This window comes from Echinops telfairi, unplaced genomic scaffold, assembly GCF_000313985.2.
Source record: "Echinops telfairi isolate 266 unplaced genomic scaffold, ASM31398v2 ScPeMD7_2291;HRSCAF=2852, whole genome shotgun sequence".
NCBI lineage: Eukaryota > Metazoa > Chordata > Mammalia > Afrosoricida > Tenrecidae > Echinops > Echinops telfairi.
Window position 1 is genome coordinate 1,542,008 of NW_022106189.1, and position 23,534 is coordinate 1,565,541.

At 44.4% G+C, this 23,534-nt stretch overlaps 2 protein-coding genes across 2 annotated transcripts in view; both read right to left on the bottom strand.

Moving 5' to 3' along the window:
• TDRD12 (tudor domain containing 12) overlaps window positions 1–4,899 on the bottom strand; it is an 82,203-nt gene extending 77,304 nt beyond the window's left edge. The window contains exon 1 of the mRNA XM_013005202.2: window positions 4,874–4,899. Coding sequence (XP_012860656.1) covers window positions 4,874–4,897 — 24 coding nt within the window. The 5' untranslated portion in view covers window positions 4,898–4,899. The remainder of the gene's footprint in view (window positions 1–4,873) is intronic.
• Window positions 4,900–16,875: 11,976 nt separating this feature from the next.
• On the bottom strand, window positions 16,876–23,527 carry NUDT19 (nudix hydrolase 19; the record flags this gene model as incomplete). Its single annotated transcript, XM_013005228.2, has 3 exons — window positions 16,876–17,575; window positions 18,644–18,851; window positions 23,342–23,527. Coding segments are annotated over 3 exons (600 nt in total), but the record flags the coding sequence as incomplete, so codon positions are not given.
• Between the last annotated feature and the right edge of the window lie 7 nt (window positions 23,528–23,534).

Below are 23,534 nucleotides of genomic sequence, written 5' to 3' on the forward strand. Positions count from 1 at the left end.
CGGGGGTTTAAGTGGAGAGAAAATGTTTTGAGAATGATGAGGGCAATGAACGTACAAATGCGCTTTACACAATTGATGTGTGTATGGATTGTGGTAAGAGTTGTATGAGCCCCTAATAAAATGATTTAAAAAAAAGAGAGAAGAGATACAAATATAAAATACAAAGTTAACTTTGAATTTAAAATATCAGTAACAACTCCCCAGTTTTCCAATGTATTTCCTAACCTATCTATTGAAAAAAGCCTACAGGCAACAGCATCCCAAGACTTTGGATTCTATATACCCGGGGGCAGGAATAAAAAGGGGCTTCAGAAAGTGCATGGGAAATGGAATGAAAAGTAATAGTTTTCCATGAGTTTTTGGAGGCCCCCTCAAATAGGTGCTCACCTGAATTTTCTTTCAACTTCACTATCTGGATATTTTTATAGCCGTTGAAATAAACAGCAGCTATGTATTCTGATAATACAAGCAGAACAGCCTACAACTGATTAACCATCTGCAAATAACAATTAAAAACTCTGGAAAACCCCCAAGCAGCTATCTGAACGCACTGAAGAACTATCAAAGCCAGAAGAAACTGGGGGGGTGGTAGGTTTCAACTCTTGGGAGGAAGGAACTTAATCTAGGTGAAATCCATGGTTTTACATCTGTTTCCCTAGAGAACACACCCCAGTCTACAGCCTGTTTCTCAAGCAGAAACCCACAATGCATTGGGCTTCAGAAGTCAAAGAACTGAACTTGGGGCTGCCAGAGTAGCTGAAAACATGGGGAGAATTTTTGAAAAGGGCCGAATCACAGAGGAAGGGGCCCTAACATCTGCAGACCGACAATGACTCAATCTTTCAAAAGCGTACACTGAATGACTACGTAAGCACAGCTGCAGTTTTAGGACACTCTGGGAAAAGCACAATAGCAAGAGGCCGGTGGATGGCAGCACTAGGTGTTATTCTGCTTCGACAAGGTGGAGAGGAGCACATGGACACAGAAGGCAATAATCAATCGGGGCTCACACACAGATGCTAGACAATGGAAAAGCTCAGCATAACAAGAACTCTCCCAACAGAAAAGAAGGGAGAAGGAGCCCTAGTGGTGTAGTGGTTATGCACTGGGCTGTGAACGCAGGGTCAGTGTGGGGAACAGAAGGAATTCTCTTAAATTGTCTCCCCAAAATATGTACCAAACTTAGCTGCTTAAGAGTGACTCTCGGCAAAAGTAGGTCAGAGGTTATTCTCCTTGACATTGGCCATCTGTAGTGGCTAGACCATTAGTCTGACTCACCCTGAATAAGACCCACTCCCTTCTGATAAGGATAATGGTGGTCTATTTACTTGCAGAGATACCAGAGAGGGCAAACCCGCCCAAGGGTGACCAAGGTTAGTTAGCCATTATCAGCTGTTTAGATCAAGCAGATACCACTGTCTATTCCACAACCAATGTGGGCACACCCCTAGGTGATTCCTCTCCTATTGATTGTATTGCCTATGCTAATATCCCTCCTGATGACTCAGGCTATTGTCCACTATCAGGGAACTTGCATGCTTCCCAGAATAGTAATGGTCTGCTTTATTATGTGAGACATTAGAGCGATCAAACTTGTTCTAGAATGAATTGTATTGCCCCTTTCTGTGATGTATGATTACGATACGTGGTTAGCAATAAATAACGAGGCTCCCTCGAGAGGGTGGCTGGCCAGAGGGTGGCCAGAAGGTGACTAAGGAGGATGAAGCAGCGGCTTCTTCTCTGACGGCTAAGCCCCCTCCACGAGGACCATCAAGCGGGGCGGAGGTGAGATATGCTACCATGAATTGCGTCTGACTCCATTACTTGACTCTATCCTTTAACTCTCATGCTCTCTATGACTTTACTATAATCTCTACTTATTATCGCTGTACAATTGCGCCTACCAAACCTGTGATGTTTTGTGGGGTTCCCTCTTACCCTTAACCCCACAGGTCAGCAGTTCGAAACCTCCAGCAACTCTGAAGGAAAAAGTCTGGGCTTTCTACTCTTGTAAACAGTTATACTCTCAGGAACCCACAGGGGGTCAATATGAGTCAGCACTGACTCGATGGAAGTGAGTTTGGTTTGAATTTTTTGGTGGTGGCTGTAATTCACTAATGGTTCCTCCAACAGACTCATGTGACGTGTAGCTTTCGACATGAAAATGCAGACAAACCCCCTCCCAGGGGGACAGACAACAGAAAAGTGCGTGAAGGGAGACATCAGTCACTGGAAGACATGAAAAAATAATAATTAAATTATCAAGGGTTCATGAGGGAGGGAGGGGAAAAAATGAGAAGTGGATACCAACGGCTCAAGTAAAAAGAAAATGTTTTGAAAATGATGACAACAAATGTACAAATGTGCTTGACACCATGGGTGAATGTATGAATTGTGATGAGTTGTACGAACCTCCAATAAAATGATTTTAAAAAAGAAAAGAAAATGCAAACAAAGACGCTGGAGCACCAGCCCCAGAGAAGCCAGAGATCAAGGAGCAAGAGATTTAAATGGAAGCCACCTCAGACTGGAGCCGTGCACAGGGGAGACCACTGCGTTTGGAAACAGAGGCTACTGGTCCTCTTGTAAAGATTCGCCCTCCTGACATGGGTGTGGGGTTTTGTTTCCATGGGTATTGTGGTAGTTACATAATTTTATGTCAACTTCATAGAGTGAAGGAATGGAGTGTAGTAGGTGTGGCCTTCTCATGAGGATTCTGGGAACTTCCTCTCTTTCTCCTAGGAGGAGGGCCACTCTATCTGCTTCACCTTCCTGTGGAGGAGATACTCAGAGAACCAGAGGAACCACATGGAGCCATGCTGATGGTGGCCAGAGCCCTGGAGATGCTTCCACTGCCAGTGGATTCATAAGACTTCACCCACTGGCCTGTGATCTTCCTGCATTCGACATCATTGTATGTGCTGCATGAGTCTGAAGAATAATTCATGGATTAATATGGGCTAATATCGGACTTACGGACTTGATCTGGAGTGGGCTGGAATGTTTTCTCAATATACAATTGCTCTTTGATATAAAGCTCTTTCTTATACATGATAACCCTTGATAATTTATTAATTATTATTTTTTCATGTCTTCCAGTGACTGATGTCTCCCTTCACGCACTTTTCTGTTGTCTGTCCCCGTGGGAGGGGGTTTGTCTGCATTTTCATGTCGAAAGCTACACGTCACATGAGTCTGTTGGAGGAACCATTAGTGAATTACAGCCACCACCAAAAAAATCAAACCAAACTCACTTCCATTTGTTTCTCCAGTCCACCCAGACTGACACAGGCACTCAAGCTGCTGCTTCCGAAGCACTCTTCAACGAAATCTTCCTGAAGACACTCATCTGAGAACGCTGTCACTCTGCATCAGCTAACGGGCTTTCTAGCTGCCAGGTATTTGTCTATTTTATATTATTGCTGACTAAACTTATAGTCAGCATTTCCACTTATAGCGTAACAATACAGCAAGTCATTCCAAAACCAGACGTGAACTGAATGACAAACCAAACCACTAACTGGCTTCAATGATCACACAGAGACTCTTCTCTGATGAAGCCTTTACATCTGGAGGTTTGACTAAGGTAAGGGCATCAGTTTGCAAATACAAGCATCACAAATTACTATAAACTCAAATTGCCAGGTGCCATAGAGTCCCAGCAATGGTGACCGTTCCAGCACAATGGGACTGGAACTGACAACTGCTGAGTCCTCCCGCTGAAAACAAGCTTGCTAAGCGGCCAGGCAGCGTTTCTGGCTGTCTCCTCAAACTTCAGCAGCCTGGTGTCAGATTAAACTCAACAAAATTTACTGGGTCCTGTGAGTGTGACTCCCAGCCTGTGAACAGCACTGCTCTCAGGCATGGTCACTGCCTACCTCTGGCCTTCTTATAGGTGAGAGAGAAATAAGCTTCTCTCTTGGTTACACCCCTTGGTTCCCCCAAAACACAAAGCAAACTAACTGCCATGGAGTCCATGGCAACTCACTGAGACCCTAAAAGACAGGGAGACCTGCCCCTGTGGGTTTGAGACTGTTTATGGGAGCAGAAAACTCACTGCCATCAAGTCAATGTGGACTCATAGCAACCCCCTGTGGATTCACGAGTCTATAATTGTTGATGGGAGTAGAAAGCCCAGTCAGTTCAACCTCTAAAAATCCCCCAGGACATTCCACTTCCAAATGTGGATGAATACTTATTCATATAAATTACGTAATACTTAAATAAATAAGCTTTGAGCTATAAGTATGTTCACGAATATATCTACAACTATGACTGAGGATATACACACCCTCACCCTAAGACTGGGTGCATATATGTACCCCACCATAAGACAGAAGATATATGTACATTTGCTCTGTAAACTATCAATTCACAAGAGAAGGTTTAAAGGGGGGGAGGGGCGCAGCGGGGGTTGGGGGCATGTAGGTTGGTTTTAAATAGTCCACCATTTCCTATGCCCTTCTCTTGTGTCCACTGAAATGATTTTTAAGTGAATTGCATTTCCTTTTTCCACCAATCCAAACTCATCAAGTTAGTAAACGCCTTCCAGGGAAACACTGTAGCTACATCAGGCCTTTCCGGTCTCCAGACGCACTTACCGGACTGAAAACACAAGAAAATACATGAAGTACTCATTTAGCTGAAATACATTTTCAGAGACTGGTGGCTTAAGCGCCTGACTGCAAAGCCAAGGGTCGGCGGTCAATACCTCGGAGAAAGACGAGGCAATGAGCGGGGCCTGCATGTTTTACAGGCTTGGCAATTGGCATGGCCTAGGAGCCCAGTTTTGCTGCTTGCAGCCAACGCTAAGCCCTGGCCTTTGGGCAGGTGGAGAGATAGGGCGGAGGATGAGTCCTGGGAGCTTGCTCACCTTCAGAACCGAGACTTCAAGCATCTTCCTGGGCGCCTCCCTCGAGGTCAGCGGGTTCGCCCCGAGAGAACACATGCAGGCCCGCCGCCGGCTCTCTCCGTCCCTACCGACAAGGAATGGACTTTGGGGGACGAAATGGAGTCCCTCCCGGGGCTGGGCGCGCGAGCGGGAGGGTTCCGCGTCGTGGCTGCGTTCGTTCGCTGCCGCCACCTCGACTCGGATCTCGCTCCAATTCACCGGCCCAGGGGACACGTGTGCGCCCAGCTCGGGGCCCCAAGGTCGTCCGGCCACGCCGCCCCCACCACGCACTCCCAAGTGACGAGCTCGGTCCTCCCTCGACGCCCCCACGAGCGCACGCGGGACCCAGGTCCCCTCACGCCGCCTGCGCCCACCTTCCCGGCAACTGCACGCGCAAGTGGCGAGCTCGGTCCTCCCTCGACGCCCCCACGAGCGCACGCGGGACCCAGGTCCCCTCACGCCGCCTGCGCCCACCTTCCCGGCAACTGCACGCGCACGCGCCCCGCCCCGCCCGGCAGCGAGTCCAGAAAGCACGTGGTGCGCCCAACGGCCAGGCAACGGCCAGGCCGCTCACAGCGCCCCCGTGCGGCCGGGCGGAGCAGGTGCTGGAGAGGGAGCACGTGGGACCTGCATTGGGCCATCTCAGTGGATGGGGCAAGTGTTTTTTATTGTTTTCTCCTCACAGACCAGACTTCGCCAAACATCCAGGATCTCCTCCCTTCTTACCACCTGGGAAAGGCAGATCGACTCTCTGGCCTCAAAATCAGCTCATGATTATTCTGTGCTGCCAGACTTACAGCCCAGCCTCTTTCTGGACCAGCTTCCAGAGCTCCCAGGCTGTTGTTGAACTGTTACTATGTACTTCGCCATTGATTCCAGCTCAAAGTAACCCTATGGGACTGAATAGAACGGCACCAGAGGGCTGCCAAGGCTAAGTTCCTGAGGGAAGCGCTGGTGGCGTAGCAGGTTACATGTTGGACTGCTAAGCACAAAGTCAGCTGTTCGGGACCACCACCGTTGCCACAGGAGAAAGAGGAAGCGTTCTACTCTAGTAAAGATGCAATTTCAGAAACCCACAGGGTTAGGGATCCAAAGTCACGGCATGGCCCTGAAAGGATCTTTACAGGAGCACATCCCCAGGACTGTAATCCTGCCGAGTGTCCCGGGGCTTAACCACTGCCATAGCAGGCCTGCTTGCTCACCGGTTGTCCTTTTTCTCTTCCAGTGAGCCCGTGCATAGCCGCCTGATGTAAATAAGAAATACTGCTTGATCTCACAGCAGGTTACGTCACCTGCATATGGCAGTCTGTTAGTGAGGCTTCTTCCAATCCTGATGGTCCGTTCCTGGTTTAAAAGCACTGTTGGAAGCATTAAAGAACTAGAGGAATGTTGTACCATGTTTCCCCGAAAATAAGGCTGTCTTATATTTATTTTTCCTCAAGACAACACACTATGGCTTATTTTCAGATGTCTTATTTTTATTAAGTATGGTACAGCAATCTGCATTGATTCAAATATAGCTGTCATCTTCTTCTGGAACAAGACCCACAGTGCTGAGTCAAAAGGCAGCCACGGCTTTCCTCCTTCCCCCTGAGGACACCCAATACCTAGGGAAGACTGACTTTCACTTTCTGTTTCCCTTTGTGCCTTAGCTTGCAGCACCCACAGAACGACCTGGACCTGACTGGGGGAGTTGACCTCTCCAGTCACCTCCAAGATAGCAGCTGTCACGATGGGGCTGAGGAGAAGGGCTGCCTGTCTTCCTGACCGCTCTGCGCTGGTGCACTGCAGAACCACGCCTGTCTCTATGTCTTATTTTCGGGAGATGGCTTACATTGTGCAAATGCTTAGAAATCCTGCTACGGCTTACTTTATGGGTATGTGTTATTTTGGGGGAAACACGGTATGTTTCATCGGTGCTACACTGCACCCTGACTGGCTCATCTCCTCCCCTTGACCCTTCTGTAAGGGGCTGTCCAGTTGCCTACGGATGGGCTTTGAGTCTCCACACCTCACTCCCCCTCACTCACAATGATACAATTTTTTTGTTCTTTGATGCCTGATACCAGATCCTATTGACATCTCATGATCACACAGGCTGGTGTGCTTCTTCCATGTGGGCTTTGTTGCTTCTCAGCTAGATGGCTGCTTGTTTATCTTCAAGCCTTTAAGACCCCAGACACTACGTTTTAATAGCGGAGCACCATCAGCTTTCTTCACCACATTTGCTTATGCACCCACTTTGTCTTCAGCGATCATGTCGGGAAGGTTAAGCATCATGGATGCTGCTTAATAGCACAGTGTTCTTGCGTTGAGGGAGTACTTGAGTAAAGGTCCAATGTCCATTTGCTACCTTAATACCTAACCTATAAATATATGTACATAGATCTATTTACCCATCATCAAATATAAATACATTTACATATGTACAAGCCTGTATTTAGACTTCTACAAATGCCTTTGCCTCCTACTTCTTTCCTCTATTTCCTTTTACTTCCCTCTTGTCCCACTATCAGGTTCAGCCTTCATTAGGGTTTCAGTAATTCCTTAATGAGATTTTTTTAATGACTTCTAGATTCTGTTGGGTCACCTTTCTTTGGACCAAATATAGATTTTGGTTCACTCAGTAGGCCAAGTAGCTGTCTTCCAAATTTCTTGGTAAAGGCTAGTAAGTACTTAACGTGTTGCATCAGTGTATTGAAACATCCCAATTGTTATTTTTGAATGAATTTTTTATTGTGAATTTACGTGGGGAATTTACATTTCAGACCATCAACTCTGCATTCAACAAGTCTAGCTACTCATCAACAACCCCTTTCACCACATTCTATCTCATCCCTCTTCCCCTGATTCCCTCTTATGAATCTCTCTCTTCCTTTTCACCCAGTCAGTGCCTGTCAACCTGTAGCCTGTCGGTTCATCTTTCCAACTTTGCCCTCCCTCCCTCCCTTGGGAACCTCCAAAGACTGTTCCCAGTGGTATACAAATGTTTGTCTTGTTTTTTCCTTATAGTAGTGGTCTCAGACAACATGTGTCCTTTTATGATTGACTAACTTTACTCAGGAGCCCTGGTGGCTTAGTGGTTTGGTGTTGGGTGGCTAACCACAAGGTCAGTAGTCCAAAACCACCAGCTTCTCCATGGGAGAAAGACCAGGCTTTCTACTCTGGTAAAGAGTTACAACCTCAGAAATCCACATGGGCAATTTTACCCAGTCCTATAGGGAGGCTATGAGTTGGAATTGACTCAATGGTAGTGATTTTAACTTTAATGTTCTCCAGGTCTATCCATGTCATGAGGTGCTTCATGGTTTCATCATTGTTTTTCAGTGATGCATAGTGTATTCTATTGCGTGTATGTACCAAAGTTTCTTTATCCAACCGTCTACTGTTGGGCATTTGGGCTGTTTCCAACTTCTTGTTCTTGTGAGCAGTGCTTCATTGAATATGGAAGTGCTTATGTCTGTTCACATTATTGTTCTTCTTCTGGGCATATGCCTAGCAGAGGTATTGATGGCTTACATGGAATTTCTATTGCCAGTTGTTTGAGGTAGCACCATATCACTTTCCAGAATGGTTATACATATCTCAATTGGCATTTCATCAGTTCCTGGAGCCTTGGGTTCATTTGTTTGTTTGTTTTTGCTTGTTTTCTTGCTAATGCCTTCAGTGCTGCGTGGACTTCTTCCTTTAATACTTTTGGAATCCTTGATCGCATTTTACCTCTTGAAATGGTTGGATGTCGACCAATTCTTTTTGGTATTGTGATTCTATATATTCTTTCCATCTTCTTTTGATGCTTCCGGCATCATTCAATGTTTTACCCACAGAATCTTTCAATATTGCAACTGGATACTTGGTTTTCTTCTTCATTTCTTTCAACTTGAGATATGGTGAGTGGCTTTCTAATCCAGGTCTTTACACGCTTCTTCCATTCACTTTAGCTACTCTGCATTCACGAGCAAGTCTCGGGATCTCTTCAGGCATCCTTTGACTTTTCTCTTTCCTGTCTTTCAAATTATTTACTTCTCGCAGTATATTTTTTTATTTTTCATTGTCATGAGAACATTTATAGTAGTCTTAAACAGAACAAGGGGAAAACAAGACTTATTATCCAGATGGGGAGACCGTTGGCATGGGATCAAAACGGAGTCCAAGGATTATTTGCTGATATACAGAACTTTAGAAAGGCTGTGGGAGATCATGGAAAACAGACATGACGCATAATGTTCTTCATCTGCTCTTCAGTGATTAGTGTTCAATATATCAGATTTATTCTTGAGATAGTCTCTAAATTCAGGCAGGATGCACTCAAGCTCAACGTTTGGCTCTTCTGAAAAAAATTTTTTTTGATGTTGTGAATTTGTTATTTTCTTCAGCTTCAACCTGAACTTGCTCAAGGTCTTTTTGGTTTCTTCCACAAATGTCCTCTGGCCTTATTTTGGTTGATGATGATGGAGAAGATCCTCCATCTTCTCTTCCCACAGAGGTAGTCTATTTGATTCCTGTGTATTTCATCTGGTGAGGTCCACGTGAGTGGTTACCATTTCTCCTGTTGAAAATGTCATTTGCAATGAAGTCGTCATTGGTCGTGCAGCACAATCCTATGACGCAATCTCTGCTTCGTTTCCATCCGCCGGGCCCGATCTTGCAGCGACTGCTCCTTCTTTGAGTCCAGGGTTCACCTCCCAATCACCAGTAATTACCCATGCATTTTGATGACCAGTTTGATCCATTTCAGATGGAAGAAGTTGGTACAATTCTTCAGTGTCTTCTTCACTGGCTTTAGTAGTTGGTATGTCAATTTGATTAACAGTTGCATTAATTGGGCTTCCTTGTAGGAGGAGTATAGATATGCTATCATAAGCAGCATTGTACTTTAAGACAGATCTCGACATTTCTGTTTGACAATGATAAGCTATTTCTCCTGCATTTGTCATTCCTGGCTTAGTAAGCCAAATGACAGTCCAATTCAAAATGGTCTTTAGCAGTCCATTCCAACTCACTAGTGCCTATATTGATCTTTGTGTGTTTTATTTATTTTTTATTACTCCAATTTTCCCTAGATTCACAATTTGTACATTCAAAATTACTTATTAATGGATGCTTGGAGATATTTCTTCTCATTTTGAGTTGAGCCCCATCAGCAAATGAAGATATGGGAAGTTTTGTCCATCCATATTATCAAGGTCAACTCTTTTACTCTATCATATTTGGAGTATCTTCTAACTTCAGTTCATTTCTGGGACTCAGACATTCTGCTGCTACTGGTAAAAAAAAAGGTTTTCAAAGGCTAACCTCTCAGAAGTGCATCACAGATTCCTTCTTTCTAGACTGTTCTTACTCTGGAAGCTCGACTGAAACCTGTTTCCAATTGGGGAATGATGTTCTGGTTCTACAAGGGAACTTCAGGCAGTGTTGTGTCCTTATTTTTAGAATTATTTTCATATTTTTGCTCCCCACCCTAAGGCATTTTTCAAGCCCTCAGAGAAAGGGGAGGGGAGAGAAGGCACAGTGTTAAGAACTGCAGGAGGGAAACAAAGGAAAAGTGGGTGAGGGGCAACAAAAGACGATATAAGATATGAAAATAATATCTATAACTTATCAAGGGTTCGTGAGGGAGGGTAGGAGGGGGAGAGAGGGGAAACAAATGGGGAGCTGATATCAGGGGCCCAAGTGGGAAGAGAATGCTTTGAAAATGATGATGGCAGCATATGTGCAAATGTGCTTGACACACTGGATGAATATATGGATTATTATATGAGATGTTAAGAGCCCCCAATAAAAGTATTTTTTTAAAAAAAGAACAAAAAGAGAGGGGTGTGAGTAAAAGAGTAATGGAGAAGAGACTGCAGCCTCTACTCATGTAAAATGGCCTTTGAGATGTAAATACTGACACAATGTGGGTATGTATGTGTTGTGATTAGAGCTGTATGAGCCCCCAATAAAATCTTTTTTTAAAAAAATGGCAGGAGAGTGAGTCCTAGAGAGTCGGACCTTCAGTCATCCTCAGTCCGGTCTCTGCTGTCAGTGTGCCCATGGGCAGAAAAGGAGGCGGAGACAGATAGATGCAAGTTGTATTGAACTGGAATAATTCTTAGCACCGGGCACCGGGGGAGCATTCTCCCTTTCCTGACAGATTCTGCTTTTCCACATGGGACTTTAAATGACCTTGCCTTGGAGGCAAGTTGTAAAAGCCTGTCTGCACTTGCTCAGTTTTAAAAATTCTCATCACTTTTTCACCAAAAAAAGGGGTGGGGGGGGACCGGCGTCTTTGCAGGATCAGAAAAGCAAGTTTAGCTCAAAACTGGCTTGACCATTTTTTCAGTTGATTTCTAAGCGAACTTGTGCTTTATTTCTTATGCCTTTTACAACAACTGGGAGATAGTAGCACATTGTTAATTATCCTTCTATTTCCAGCCTAGTTTTTCTCCCACACGTAGTTGTCAAATGCCAGAAAGTTGGTTCCAACCCATAAGGACTGTGCGAACAACACAATACTGCCTGGGCCTGCACCTTTGCTCTGTGTGAGCCCGTTGTTGCAGCCTCTCTATCAATCTATCTCATGTTCGGCCTTCCTCTTTTCCGCTTTACCACGCATGCGGTCCTCTCTAGAGACTGATCTCTCCTGATTACATATCTAATGCACTTGAGGCAAGTGTTGCCATTCCCTCTTCTAAGAAGCCCTCTGGCTGTATGTCCTCCACGGCAGATGTTTGTTCTGGCCGTCCATAGTACCGCCAACTTTTCTTAACAACACTATGATTCAAACGCATCAGTTCTTCTCGGACCCTCATTATTCACTGTCCAGCCTTCACCTGCCCAAGGTGATTAAAAATGCCATGCCTTCAGTCAGGTGCGCCTTAGTCCTCAAAATGACATCCTCGCTCTTTAATATCTTAGAGGTCTTTTACAGCAGATCTGCCAATCGAACAAATCCTTTGATTTCCTGTGTCCATGGATATTGATTGTGGATCCAAGTAAAATATTTGAGTATTGTGTTGGTTCATTATAAGATCCTTATATCATCATTTTGAATTGCATTCTACCAAAATAAAATTGATGTTTCACGTACTGTTAAAAATAAAACAGCCCCTCAATAAAATAATAAAAAAAAGAATAATGAGGGTAACAAATGTACAAAGGTGCTTTATACAATTGATATATGAATGGATTGTGATGAGTTGTATGAGCCCCCAATAAAATGACTTAAAAAAATAAAACAGCATTTCTATAAAATAAGTTTTATTTAGATTCAAAAATTTGAAAATTGGGAAGCACCACAAAATGGCATTTCAAAGAGGAAGCATAACACGCCAGAACTTTGTGCGGGCTGGGGAAAGGGGGAGGGAGTTTGAATGTCAACCAATCAGCATGCTCTTAAGACTCACCACGCATTTCTAATGACTGGGATACTCAACCTGCGCCAGTTCCTAGTGTTGCAGAGCTGGTTCTTGCAACATTGTGCGGGCCACCGCCAGAATACAGAACCAGTAAATTGGGTAACAGAGCACTCAAACAGCCGCAGAGATCTGGATCAAGGTCTGGGTGCCTGACTGACCTGTGTCATCCATGTTAGTTACAAGTGCCTCAGTTTTCGCGTGTGCGGTCACACGCGATCCATCACATCAATACTCTCAACTCTTCCTGTTTTCTCTGTTTCTGACTCATCTTTTTTTGGCTTTGTGGCAGTTATATAATCTGGTGTCAATTTGAGAGGATTACGAGTGAAGGGGTGATCTGGCTTGTCAATCAAGATAGAACCAATGAGGCCTCTGTGTGGGCATGGCCTTCTCCTGAGAATTCTGGGAACTCCTGTATTTCCTTCTTGGAAATTCACTCCCTGAGAGCTGCTCTACTGACAAGACACATGGCACTATGCCCTGGGAGCTGCAGAAGCCACATGGACCTACCCTGATGCAATCAGACCTCTGGGCTGGAGAAGCCACAGAGACCCCTGCCAGTGATGAGATGCTTACAACGCCACTGGATCCACAAGACTTCCCACCCACTGGCCTGTGATCTTCCTGCATTCGGCATCGATGCATTTATTTTGTGAGTTTGAAGAGGACTTATAGATTGGTATTGGACTTATGGATTTGATCTGGATTGGCCTGGGACATTTTCTCCATATTCAATTGTTCTTGTATATAAACCTTTTTTTTTTTTATGAGAAGACTTCATTTTTATTTTTTAAACCTTTCTTGTATACATGAGTGTCTCTGAATTTGTTTCTCTAGACTACCCAGACTAACAGTCTTTATTTTGTGTAAAATAAGTAAGTTTTAAGTTACTCAGAGTTTTTTATCTTAATAAATGTAATCCATACTTCTTTCTTGATAGCTAGTCCTACTTGAAATACTTCCATTTTAATTTTTCTGGTTTTTATGCCTGGCTGCCAGGTACAGTGCTTTTTTGGTTTCAGGAATGATGTTCTTGTTTCTGTTTTGAAAAGCGACCATTCTGCTTTGAATCCTACTAAGTACTTCTGCATTAAAAAACAGGCATTACTCTATTGTCATAAAACTGCAGCTACTGATTCCCTCTCCTCACTTTCTCCCCCTCCCCTTACAACAACATACTAGGGCACTATCTTTTACTTAAAAGGTCTTTTAACAAAATAGTTTAAAAGTGTAATTATTTTTTTAACATTTGTAGCACTTTTAACAATTATTATTTAGTACTATAATATATATTGAAAATGCACAAATCAGTAGTAGTAATTATTCAGGGTTATTCTATTTGATTTCCACATTTACAATCAAGAGTTCTGCTATACACTTCTACTTCAAAGTTTTTGCTTCGGTTTTCCTGCCCTCTGTAGTGGCTCTGACTCTTTTCCAGAGAGGCAGGCGTCCTCAGAGGGATTTGAACTCAGGTCATCTGGGTCTGATGCTGGTCTCACATTCCCTGTACATACCTCATACTTTCTCCTTTGGATCAGAAGCCCTGGTGGTGTGTTGGTTATGTTGGGCTGAGAACTGCATGGTCAGCAGTTTGAAACTACCAGCTGTCTCTTCTTAGGGAAAGACCGGGACGTTCTACTCCCCAGTCTCAGAAACTCCCAGGGTCAGTCCTACCCTGCCCGCTAGGAGTCAGCATGGACTAGATGGCTGTCAGTTTTTAAGTGTTTCTTCTTGGGAAACTTTTCCACTGTCGTCGATATCCTTAGGGCTCTGAATTCCAGGGCAGTACATCTGCCTGTGACTTTTCTTTATAAAATAGCCTGTTCAGTACTGTTCTTTCAGATGAAAAGTTAAAAATCTTCTCCATCTTGTGAAACTTTCTCCTTCATTTTGACAATTTCTTCTTCCTCTACTTTGTCTGACATATTGGTTGAATATTAGATTTCTTGCATCCATCCTGATGTTTGTTTTATTACAAATTTTCATTTTCTTTTAATATTATAAGAATTTTCCTAAGATTCATTCAACCTTCTTTTGCATTTTAAGTTTGGCAATCATATTTATTTCCATAAACTCTTATTCTTTGAGTTTTTCTCAGTCTTTTAAATCTACAATCAATTGATCAATTTTTAAATAAAGCAAAGCCCAACCCACTGCCACGGAGTCAATTCTGACTCATACCGACCCTGCAGGACAGGGTAGAACTGGCCCCGACAGTTTCCGAGACTGTAAATCTTTACGGGACTAGAAAGCCTCATCGTTCTTCCAAGAAACAGATAGTGGTTTCCAACTGACGACCTTGCGGTTAGCAGCCCAATGTATAACCCATAGTGAGCTCCTCCTAGTATTTACATGGATATATTTATTTTTAATGCTTCTGAGAATTAGTTTCCTTTTCTATTTTTTGTCTTTTTGTATTCCTTACCATATATATATGTGTGTGTAAATTTTTTCTTTGATATATCTAAAAGATATACATTCGTACACAAATATATATCCCCCCTGCCCACCCAGCCCAGGGTCAGATTTCTGCATATCTGGTTAATCCTTTCAGGCCATTGATTTTGTTCGTTTCTTGATACATTGGGATTTAAGAATGGGCACTGTGTTAGATTCTTTGGGTTTCCTCTGCTTTTTACATACCTTGTGAGGTCACTCCTGATGAGTCTTATATCTGTAAGTGGGAAGTTAGGTAGGACTTCTATAGGTTGACTTCATTTCAGTGGTTATGTGTTGGGACTGTGAACTGCAAGGTGAGTAGTTTGAAACCACCGGCTTGCTCCATGGGAGACAGACGAGGCTTTCTACTCCTGTGAGGAGTTCCGGTCTCAGAAACCCACAGGGCAGTTCTAGCCTGTCCTGTAGGGTCACTATGAGTTGGAATCAGCTTGATGGCAGTGAGGGTGTGGTGGTGGTGGTGGTTGGGTGTTAGCGGTTAAAGTCACTTAGAGGCAAACGAAAAGCAGCCTCAGAGAGAGGAAGAGTGGTCAAGAGGGGAGGGCAGAGTGGACACTGAGGCTGGCGGGGAGCAGAAAGTATGAAACTCCATAAGCCAAAACATGAAAATAAAATGACCTCTCTCAAGAAGTGGAGTTCCTTTAGATTTGAGTCCTTAAGGACACAGCCCCTATTATGGGAGCCTGGGTGGTACAGCAGTTAGTCGTTGAGCTGGAATCAGCAAGGTCAGCTGTTTGAAACCAAGAACCACTCCGAGGGAGACAGACAGGGCTTTCTAAGCCCACTGACCAGTTCCAGTCTCAGAATCCCAGCGGGACAGTTCTACCCTGCTCTATACCGTCACTGTGAGTTGGCATCTCTTCTCAGGCAGTGTCAGTTAGGTTGGAAGAACTTCTTTAAAGCCATCCTCTTTGGGGAAAAAAAAAAGGTTTGTAGACTCAGACTGTGAACAGGATCTCTGGTTCTCAAAACTCATGTTAGAAGCATTTCCTAAAGAAAATGGGTTTTAATGTTGAATAGTTTCTCAGCCTTGAACATAGGATTCTTTGTTCTGGAGGGCTGTCTGGTGCAGTCGGTTGTTTAACTATATCCCTCGCCGCCATCCATTCGATGGCATTAGCACCCCTTCCCGTCCAGCTGTGACAAACAGAAATGTTCAGAGAGTGCCAGCGGTGTCCCCTACAGGTCATAGTAACCCTAGGCTGAAAACCCTTGCTGTAGAATCTAGATGTATTCCTCTAATCAGGAATACTGTACACACGTTTTACTTAGCATTGTAGCTATTGTATATATAAGAAAATAAGACAGTGCATGACGGTAAAATCCCCTAGATACCTAATAGTCAAAGACATTGAATTAGAATTGGCATTGTAGTCATCATTTCCCACCTTTCATCAATAAATTCTGTTCCCCCTAGAGAGGGTGAGAAAATCATCCATGCTAAACATACTGAAGGTAAATACCACAAACCACCACTAAATGAGGAACAGCTTGAAGTCCCTCTAGCCTCTTTGTTTTGATTAGCACTTGGGTGTAAATCAGTATGGCTTTTGTGAAATTTAAAAGTTGTTTCATAGTTCTTTAAAATATTAACTAAATAGATTTCTAATTTGGGTTCGAGGTAAGGACCAGTGTCATTTGGTTTTAAAGGAATCTGGAGTTAAGCATCAAAACTAATGAAGTAGCATGAAAATCATGACTTTATAACTTAAAGCAGCGGTTCTCAACCTGTGGGTCACTACCTCTTTGGGGGGTCGAACAACTCTCAGAAAACACATAAATATTTCACAATATATAATTACATACTGTTTTGTGATTAATAACTATGCTTTAATTATGTTCGATTTGCAACAATGAAAATACATCCTGCATTCAGATATTTACATTGCGATTCATAACAGAAGCAAAATTACAGTTATGATCTAGCAACGGAAATAATTTTGTGGTTGGGGGTCACCACCGCCTGAGGAACTGTATGAAAGGGTCGCAGCAGCATGAGGAAGGTGGAGAAGCACTGAGTTCAAGGATGTCTCAGTGCACTGTTCACCAGGCAACACTCACAAGGTCCCTAATTCCAGCAGGAAGGCTAAGGAAGTCATGATGCAAACTTTGAGACCATGGATCAGTGCACACACACTGGATGATTAAGAGAACAGGAACAGTAGGTAATTTTACTTAAACACCACAGTAATAAAAACAACACAGAAATAGAAACGCTGGTGGATTTCCCCCCTCATTTTGATAAGATCATTAATACTATAGTTGTGGTACATTGTACAACTTACGGAATAAAATAAGCGAGAACCTCACCCGCTGCCAATGAAGTCGATTCCAACTCAGAGACCCTCAAAGGATCAAACAGAATGGCCCCTTCGGATTTCCGAGGCTGTAAATCTTTATGGTGAAGCCCCCACCTTCCTTCCCTGGAGACCTTGTGGTTAAGAGCCCAATGCATAGCCACTACATCAATAGGGCTCCAAAATAAGCCAGGGAGAAGCTGAAGTAAGAAGGTGCAGTAACTTTTACAGACATCGTGTTCTGACGTTCCGAGGAAGCTTCGTCAACCCTTCTCGTTAGAACTGACTGCTTCAAACAGACTCTTCTGAGGAAGCACCATCCTACAAGCGACTCTCACTCACTACATAGGTCTTAGGATAAATATGCTTATACTTTGACTGGAAAGTCACATGGAGACTATAAAGATGGCGATTGTGAAGCACCATTCGATGAAAGGTCTTGCCTTCCTGCATGATTTCTGCAGTATTTTTTTCCGTGGATAAATTTTTTTCTAGATAGTCCGAATCTTCCAAGTACAGGTCATCTCCTGAAAAATAAGAACATTTTAATTCCACATACAGTGTTATTTTAGAAAACATTCCAACATATTCTCTCTCTCTCTCTCTTTCTTGTTGCTGAGTCGATTCTGACTCAGTCACCCTATAGAGCCAGGTAGAAGTATCCTGTGGGTTTCTGAGACTGTAAACTTTTATGGGAGTAGAAAGCCTTATCTTTCTCCCATGGAGCTGCTCATGGTTTCAAACTGCTCATCTTGCAGGTAGCAGCCCAATGTGTAACCTGCTATGCCACCAGAGCTCCTTCTGACATATTAGTAACCTATAAATCAGTAGCTACTTGGATCTGTTTCATGTGCTTGAAACTGTTATAGTTGTTAAATAATCTCAATTTTATGAGCTTACCAACTTCTTTCTTGTATTTTTACATATTTTTCTCCCCTAACACCCCACCTCCTACCAACCAGCCAAGTGTCTTCTTTGAGAATATATGCAATTTCTGACCAGTATGTCTTCATCAAAAACGAAATCTTTTATACTCATTCGTGACCTTTTTCATCCTGCTCAATATTGATACCAAAGTTGGTCTTAATATCCATATACTTTCAGTCTTTCAATGTGAGCTACTCTAACTGTACTCAAATGGAGACATTTCATATTTCATTTCCACTTCAAAAACTGCCGAATTATCCCCATGTAGGTTGAGTAATAAACCTTAGCACTACTCTGTGGAGCTGAGAAGTGATGAAGCCACACAGGTTACCAAGTCCAGCTCCAAACTACCACAAATGCTCATCAACAAACCCTCCAGAACTCAAATACACCAAAAACTCCCAGGTTCTCATGCATCCAGAACTTAACAGGTTAAAAAAAAGTGAGATAATGTAACAGAAATCATTTTGTAATGGCTTGGAATTACATTCACAAAAGTGTGTGTGTGTGTGTGTGTGTGTAAAGTGACAGGGCACTACAGTGACATTGATCTTATTTCATTAACACCCCTCAAGAGCACTTAACACAAGCTGCAATTTCTGGCCCGGTGTTGGGTGATACCACTCAGTGCCTTCAGTGGGAATACAAACAATACTTTGCCAACTTACCTGGTAGAAGCTGGATTGCCCCATTAGCAGTTAACAGTGTGATCGGCATCCACCTTTCCCTCTCTTCTAATGCATGGTCCAGGCAAAATGTGTACAGGTCTGAGAGAGAGGCAAAGTTGGCCAGTCTTCTTATTTCGTAGAACTGTGGGGGTGCCAACCAAATTTCTTTGGACAGGAAGCTTTCTGTTGCTTCTGATGGAGATGACCACTGGGGGACACAAAAGCAAGGCTTCCTGAGGTTTATTTCACAGACAACATAAACATTTGATGTTTCTGAATCCAGAGTCAGTTGCCAACAGAACAAACCTATCTTGGAAGAAGTACGACCAGAATGCTCCTTACAGGCAATAAGGGCTAGACTTTGTCTCACACACTTTGGACAAGCTGTCAGGTGAGATCATTCCGCGGAGGACAGCATGCTGGGTCAAGTGGAGGGGCAGTGAAAAGAAGGAAGGCCCTCAACAAGATGGACTGACAGTGGCTGCAACTGGCTCAAACCTGAGAACAATTGTAAGGATGGCACAGGACTGGTAGTGCTTTTGTCCTGTTGTACACAGGGTTGCCGAGTCAGGACTGACTTGCTGGCACAATAACAGATCCAGTACTTAAGACTTAATTGGAGATGTACAATGAATCCATATACAGGAGCCTTGGGAGTGTTGTGGGTTACACATTGGGATGCTAACCACAGGGTGGGCTGTTCACATCCACCAGGAGCTCCACAAGAGAATGATGAGGCTTTCTGCTCCCAGAAAGATTTACAGCCTCAGAATCCCAAAAGGAAAGTTCTACTCTGTCTTATAAAATCGATTTGATGGCATGGGTATAATCCTGGGCTGATACCCTTAAAAAGCTGCTAATTAGGACACCAATTCTGAGACCAGGAAAATCAATCAGAAGACAGCACCAAGGAGGCTGAGTAGTTGGGGGCCATTTCTTGCTCCTGTAAATTATCGCTTTGACAGGCTGCAGGGACAAAGTGGTAGGCTGGGGCCCTCAGCACCCAGAATGCAGCATGAAGCGTGCCACATGTTACAACGGGATAAAGATTCAGATGCAATGGGAGCACCCATAGAGGCATGGTTCTGTCTATGGACCTGAGAGAGAACTCTATAAGGTATCATCAACCAGGCAGGTCACAACTGCAGTTCCTGTATAGGGTGGCAGAAAAATATAAAACAAAATTCAAAATCATTAAAAAAGACTAGTCTTACTGGAGGAACTTCAAGCCTAGAACTGAACTAACTGACATACTAACTGAATTAACTGACAAACAATAGCCAGCATTATGAGGTGAACAGTAACACCTGGCAGGTATGAAAGCCTTCAGCCAGCAGTTCTCAACCTGTGGGTCCTGACCCGTTTGGGAGTCGAATGACTCTTTCACAGGGGTCACCCAATTCATATCAGTAGCAAATTACAGTGATGAAGTAGCAATGAAAATAATTTTATGGGGGGAGGGGTCACCACAACATGAGGAACTGTATTAAAGGGTCACAGCATTAGGAAGGTTGAGAACCACTGCCTTAAGCAATCAATATACAAAAGTCAAAGGGAAGCATTTGCCTGAGGATAAAGCTCGGAAGACACAAAGGATAGAAAGAATAAAAACTTCACTATGGATGCTTAAGTAAATATGGTGAAGAAAGTTGATGGTGTTGGCTATCGAAAGATATAGTCTGGGGTCTTAAAGGCTTGAAGATAAACAAGCAGCCATCTAGCTGAGAAGTAACGAAGCCCACATGGAAGAAGTACACCAGCTTGCGTGATCATGAGGTGTTGATGGGATCAGGTAACAGGCATCTAAGACCCAGAACAAAATCATACCCAAGGTGAATGGGGGTGGGGGAGCATGGAGTGAAGACCCAATGCCCATCTGTAGACAATTGGACATCCTCCTACAGAGGGGTCACAGGGAAGAAATGAGTCAGTCAGGGTACAGTATAGCACCGATGAAACACACAACTTTCCTCTAGTTCTTTGATGCTTTCTCCCCCCCACTATCATGACCTCAATTCTACCTTACAAATCGGATTAGATCAGAACATGCATGCTGCTACAGATAAGAGTCTGCAACACAGGGAATCCAGGATAGATAAACCCCTCACAGCCAACAAGGAGAGTAGAGATACCAGGAAGATTAGGGGAGGGTGGAGCTTGAAAGGGGGAATCAAACAGAAGGATCAACCTAGAACCCCCTCTTAGGGGGGTGAACAACAGAAAAGTGGGTGAGGGGTGATGGAGGATGATGTAAGGTATGAAAATAACTTACCAAGGATTCATGAGGTGAGCGGGGGAGAGAGGGGGCTAGAAATGGGGAGCTGTTATCAGGGGCTCAAGTGGGAAGAGAATACTTTGAAAACAATGATGGCAGCATATGTGCAAATGTGCTTGACACACTGGAGGAATGTATGGATTGTGATAAGAGATGTAATAGCCCCAATAAAAGTATTTACAAAACAAAACAAAACAAAACACTTCAGTGCCATTGAGTCAATTCCAACTCATAGCACCCCTATAGAGCAGGGTGGACCTGCCACTGGGTTTCCGAGTCTGTAACTCGTTCACGGGGTAAAAAGCCTCATCTTTCTCCCAAGAAGAGGGTAGCAGTTTCAAATTGTTGACCTTGTGGTTAGCAGCAACCCACCAGGCCACCAGGGTCCCTATAGGGAGAAGGCCCAAGTGAGATAGAGAGCACAGGGAGGGCAGGGGAAGAGCATGCTCACCTCGTGGGGATTGTGATCAACGTCACGAAACAATGTGTGTGAAATGTTGGATGAAAATCAACTGGCTTGGTGAACTTTCACTCAAACCCCCAAAATAAGGTTTAGGAAAAGCTGGCTCTTTGAAAAGCTCAATGTCCAGTTGATTGGGACTCACGGTGACGCCATGTGTTCACACTCCTTCAGGTTTGTTTGGCGGTATAATGGAAGCAATGTTTCTTCCACAGCACTAGTGGGTGGGTCCTAACCTTTCGATTCGTGGTTGAGCAGACACAGTTTGGAACCTTATAAACCTGTTGTTAGTTCTCCACCAGTCGATGCAGACTCGTGGAGAGCTTGCACGTGCAGAGTAGCACTGCTCCATAGGGTTTCCAGGCTTTGACCTTCAGGTTTGGGTAGGCTGGTTTGAATCGCCAATCTTTTGGATATAGTAGTCAAGTAATTGTGTTTGGGTTGCAAATCTTTACTGAAGCAGACTTGGCGCAGCTGGTAGATCCAAACTGCCATTCCAGTTAGCAGTCATGGTGAAGTGAAATGACTTATGGCTCTTCTACCCATTGCCTTCTAAGTCCTACCAAGTGACGGGGTGGAATGATGCACGTACGATGCATGGACCTCTAACTCAAGGATAGGTCCGTTTGGCCCCTCCCCTGGATATGAGTGCCATCTCAAAGGCAGGAGCAGAGAGTCCCAGGGCCATTAAGAAGAGCAGCCACCTGTAAGCATGTGGGAGACCCCTGACTGAAGTGGTGGGGGCAGGAGAGGCAGCAGTGCTGAGAAACAGAGACCATGACACTGTAGGCAGAGAGTGGGCACAGGTCAAGGGACCCCATGCCGAGCATACAGTCTTTTGTCCACAGCAGTTTCTCTTCCCAGGCTGTATTAAGGGGCTCATGGCAGAGGACCAGGCAGTGTTTCATTTGGTTGTACATCGAGTCACTATGAGTTGGAACCGATTCAACTGCATCTAAACTGCTCGGCATGGGGTCCCTTGACCTGTGCCCACTCTCTGCCTACAGTGTCATGGTCTCTGTTTCTCAGCACTGCTGCCTCTCCTGCCCCCACCACTTCAGTCAGGGGTCTCCCACATGCTTACAGGTGGCTGCTTACAGGTAGTATGGCTCCTCTGGGTTTCTGAGACGGTAAACCCTTTCTTTATGGGAGTAGAAAGGCCCATCTTTCTTCCTTGGAGTGGCTGGTGGTTTCAAACTACTGGCCTTGTGGATCACAGGCCAACACACTGGGGCAGTTATACTGTATGCTATAGAGTCACTACGTATGAATAAGGACCACGGAACACCACCACCACTGCACGTTGCTGTGGGAGTTAAACTAGTTAATAGACAAAGCACATGTGAAAGCATCTACATCACCATCCTACAAAGAAGGTTCTGGGTTCTGGTTTGGGCCACACCTGTGTGGGAGTGGAGACTTGAGAAGTAATGTGCATGTGCCTTGAACCGTGGTATTTTCTCTCATACGACTGCAAAAGGCTAGACAAAGAATAAAGAAGACTAAGAAAATACATGTGAATTATGATGTTGGAGAAGAAACTGAATGTAGCACTGACGGCCATGTATTTTGGAAGAAGAAAGTTCAGAATGCGCCTTTAGGAACAAGGAAGGCACAGCTGGCAAGAGCTCTTTGTTTCACTGTTATTAGGAGGGATCCGTCCCTAGAAAAGGACATCATGCATGGTTGAAGGGCTGGGAAGAGACAGACTCTTAAGATGATGAACTGAGACAGTCGCTGTATTAAGGGGCTCATGGCAGAGGACCAGGCAGTGTTTCATTTGGTTGTACATCGAGTCACTATGAGTCGGAACCGATTCAACTGCATCTAAACAACATGACCCTGGGCTCGTTGGCCTCGCTGGCATCAGCCTGTCCAGAGATTACCAGTGGACTTTTCGCCCCTTGCTAGTTCCTGACTCTCAAATTCTGGTTGTTCTCCCCCTGCCTTGAGGACCCCCTACCTGGCTGCTCACCACCTCGGCCATGTCCAAGCAGACGGGCGGCGGCTCTCGCAGGCAGCACAGGTAGAAGGCGGTGTCGAAGCGCCGGCCCCCGGGCCGGAAGAAGGGCGTCAGCCAGGTGCTCCAGTCGTGCAGCGCCCAGATGTCGGGCGTGCAGTCCAGGTGCTCGCACAGCCTCAGGAAGTGACGCGGG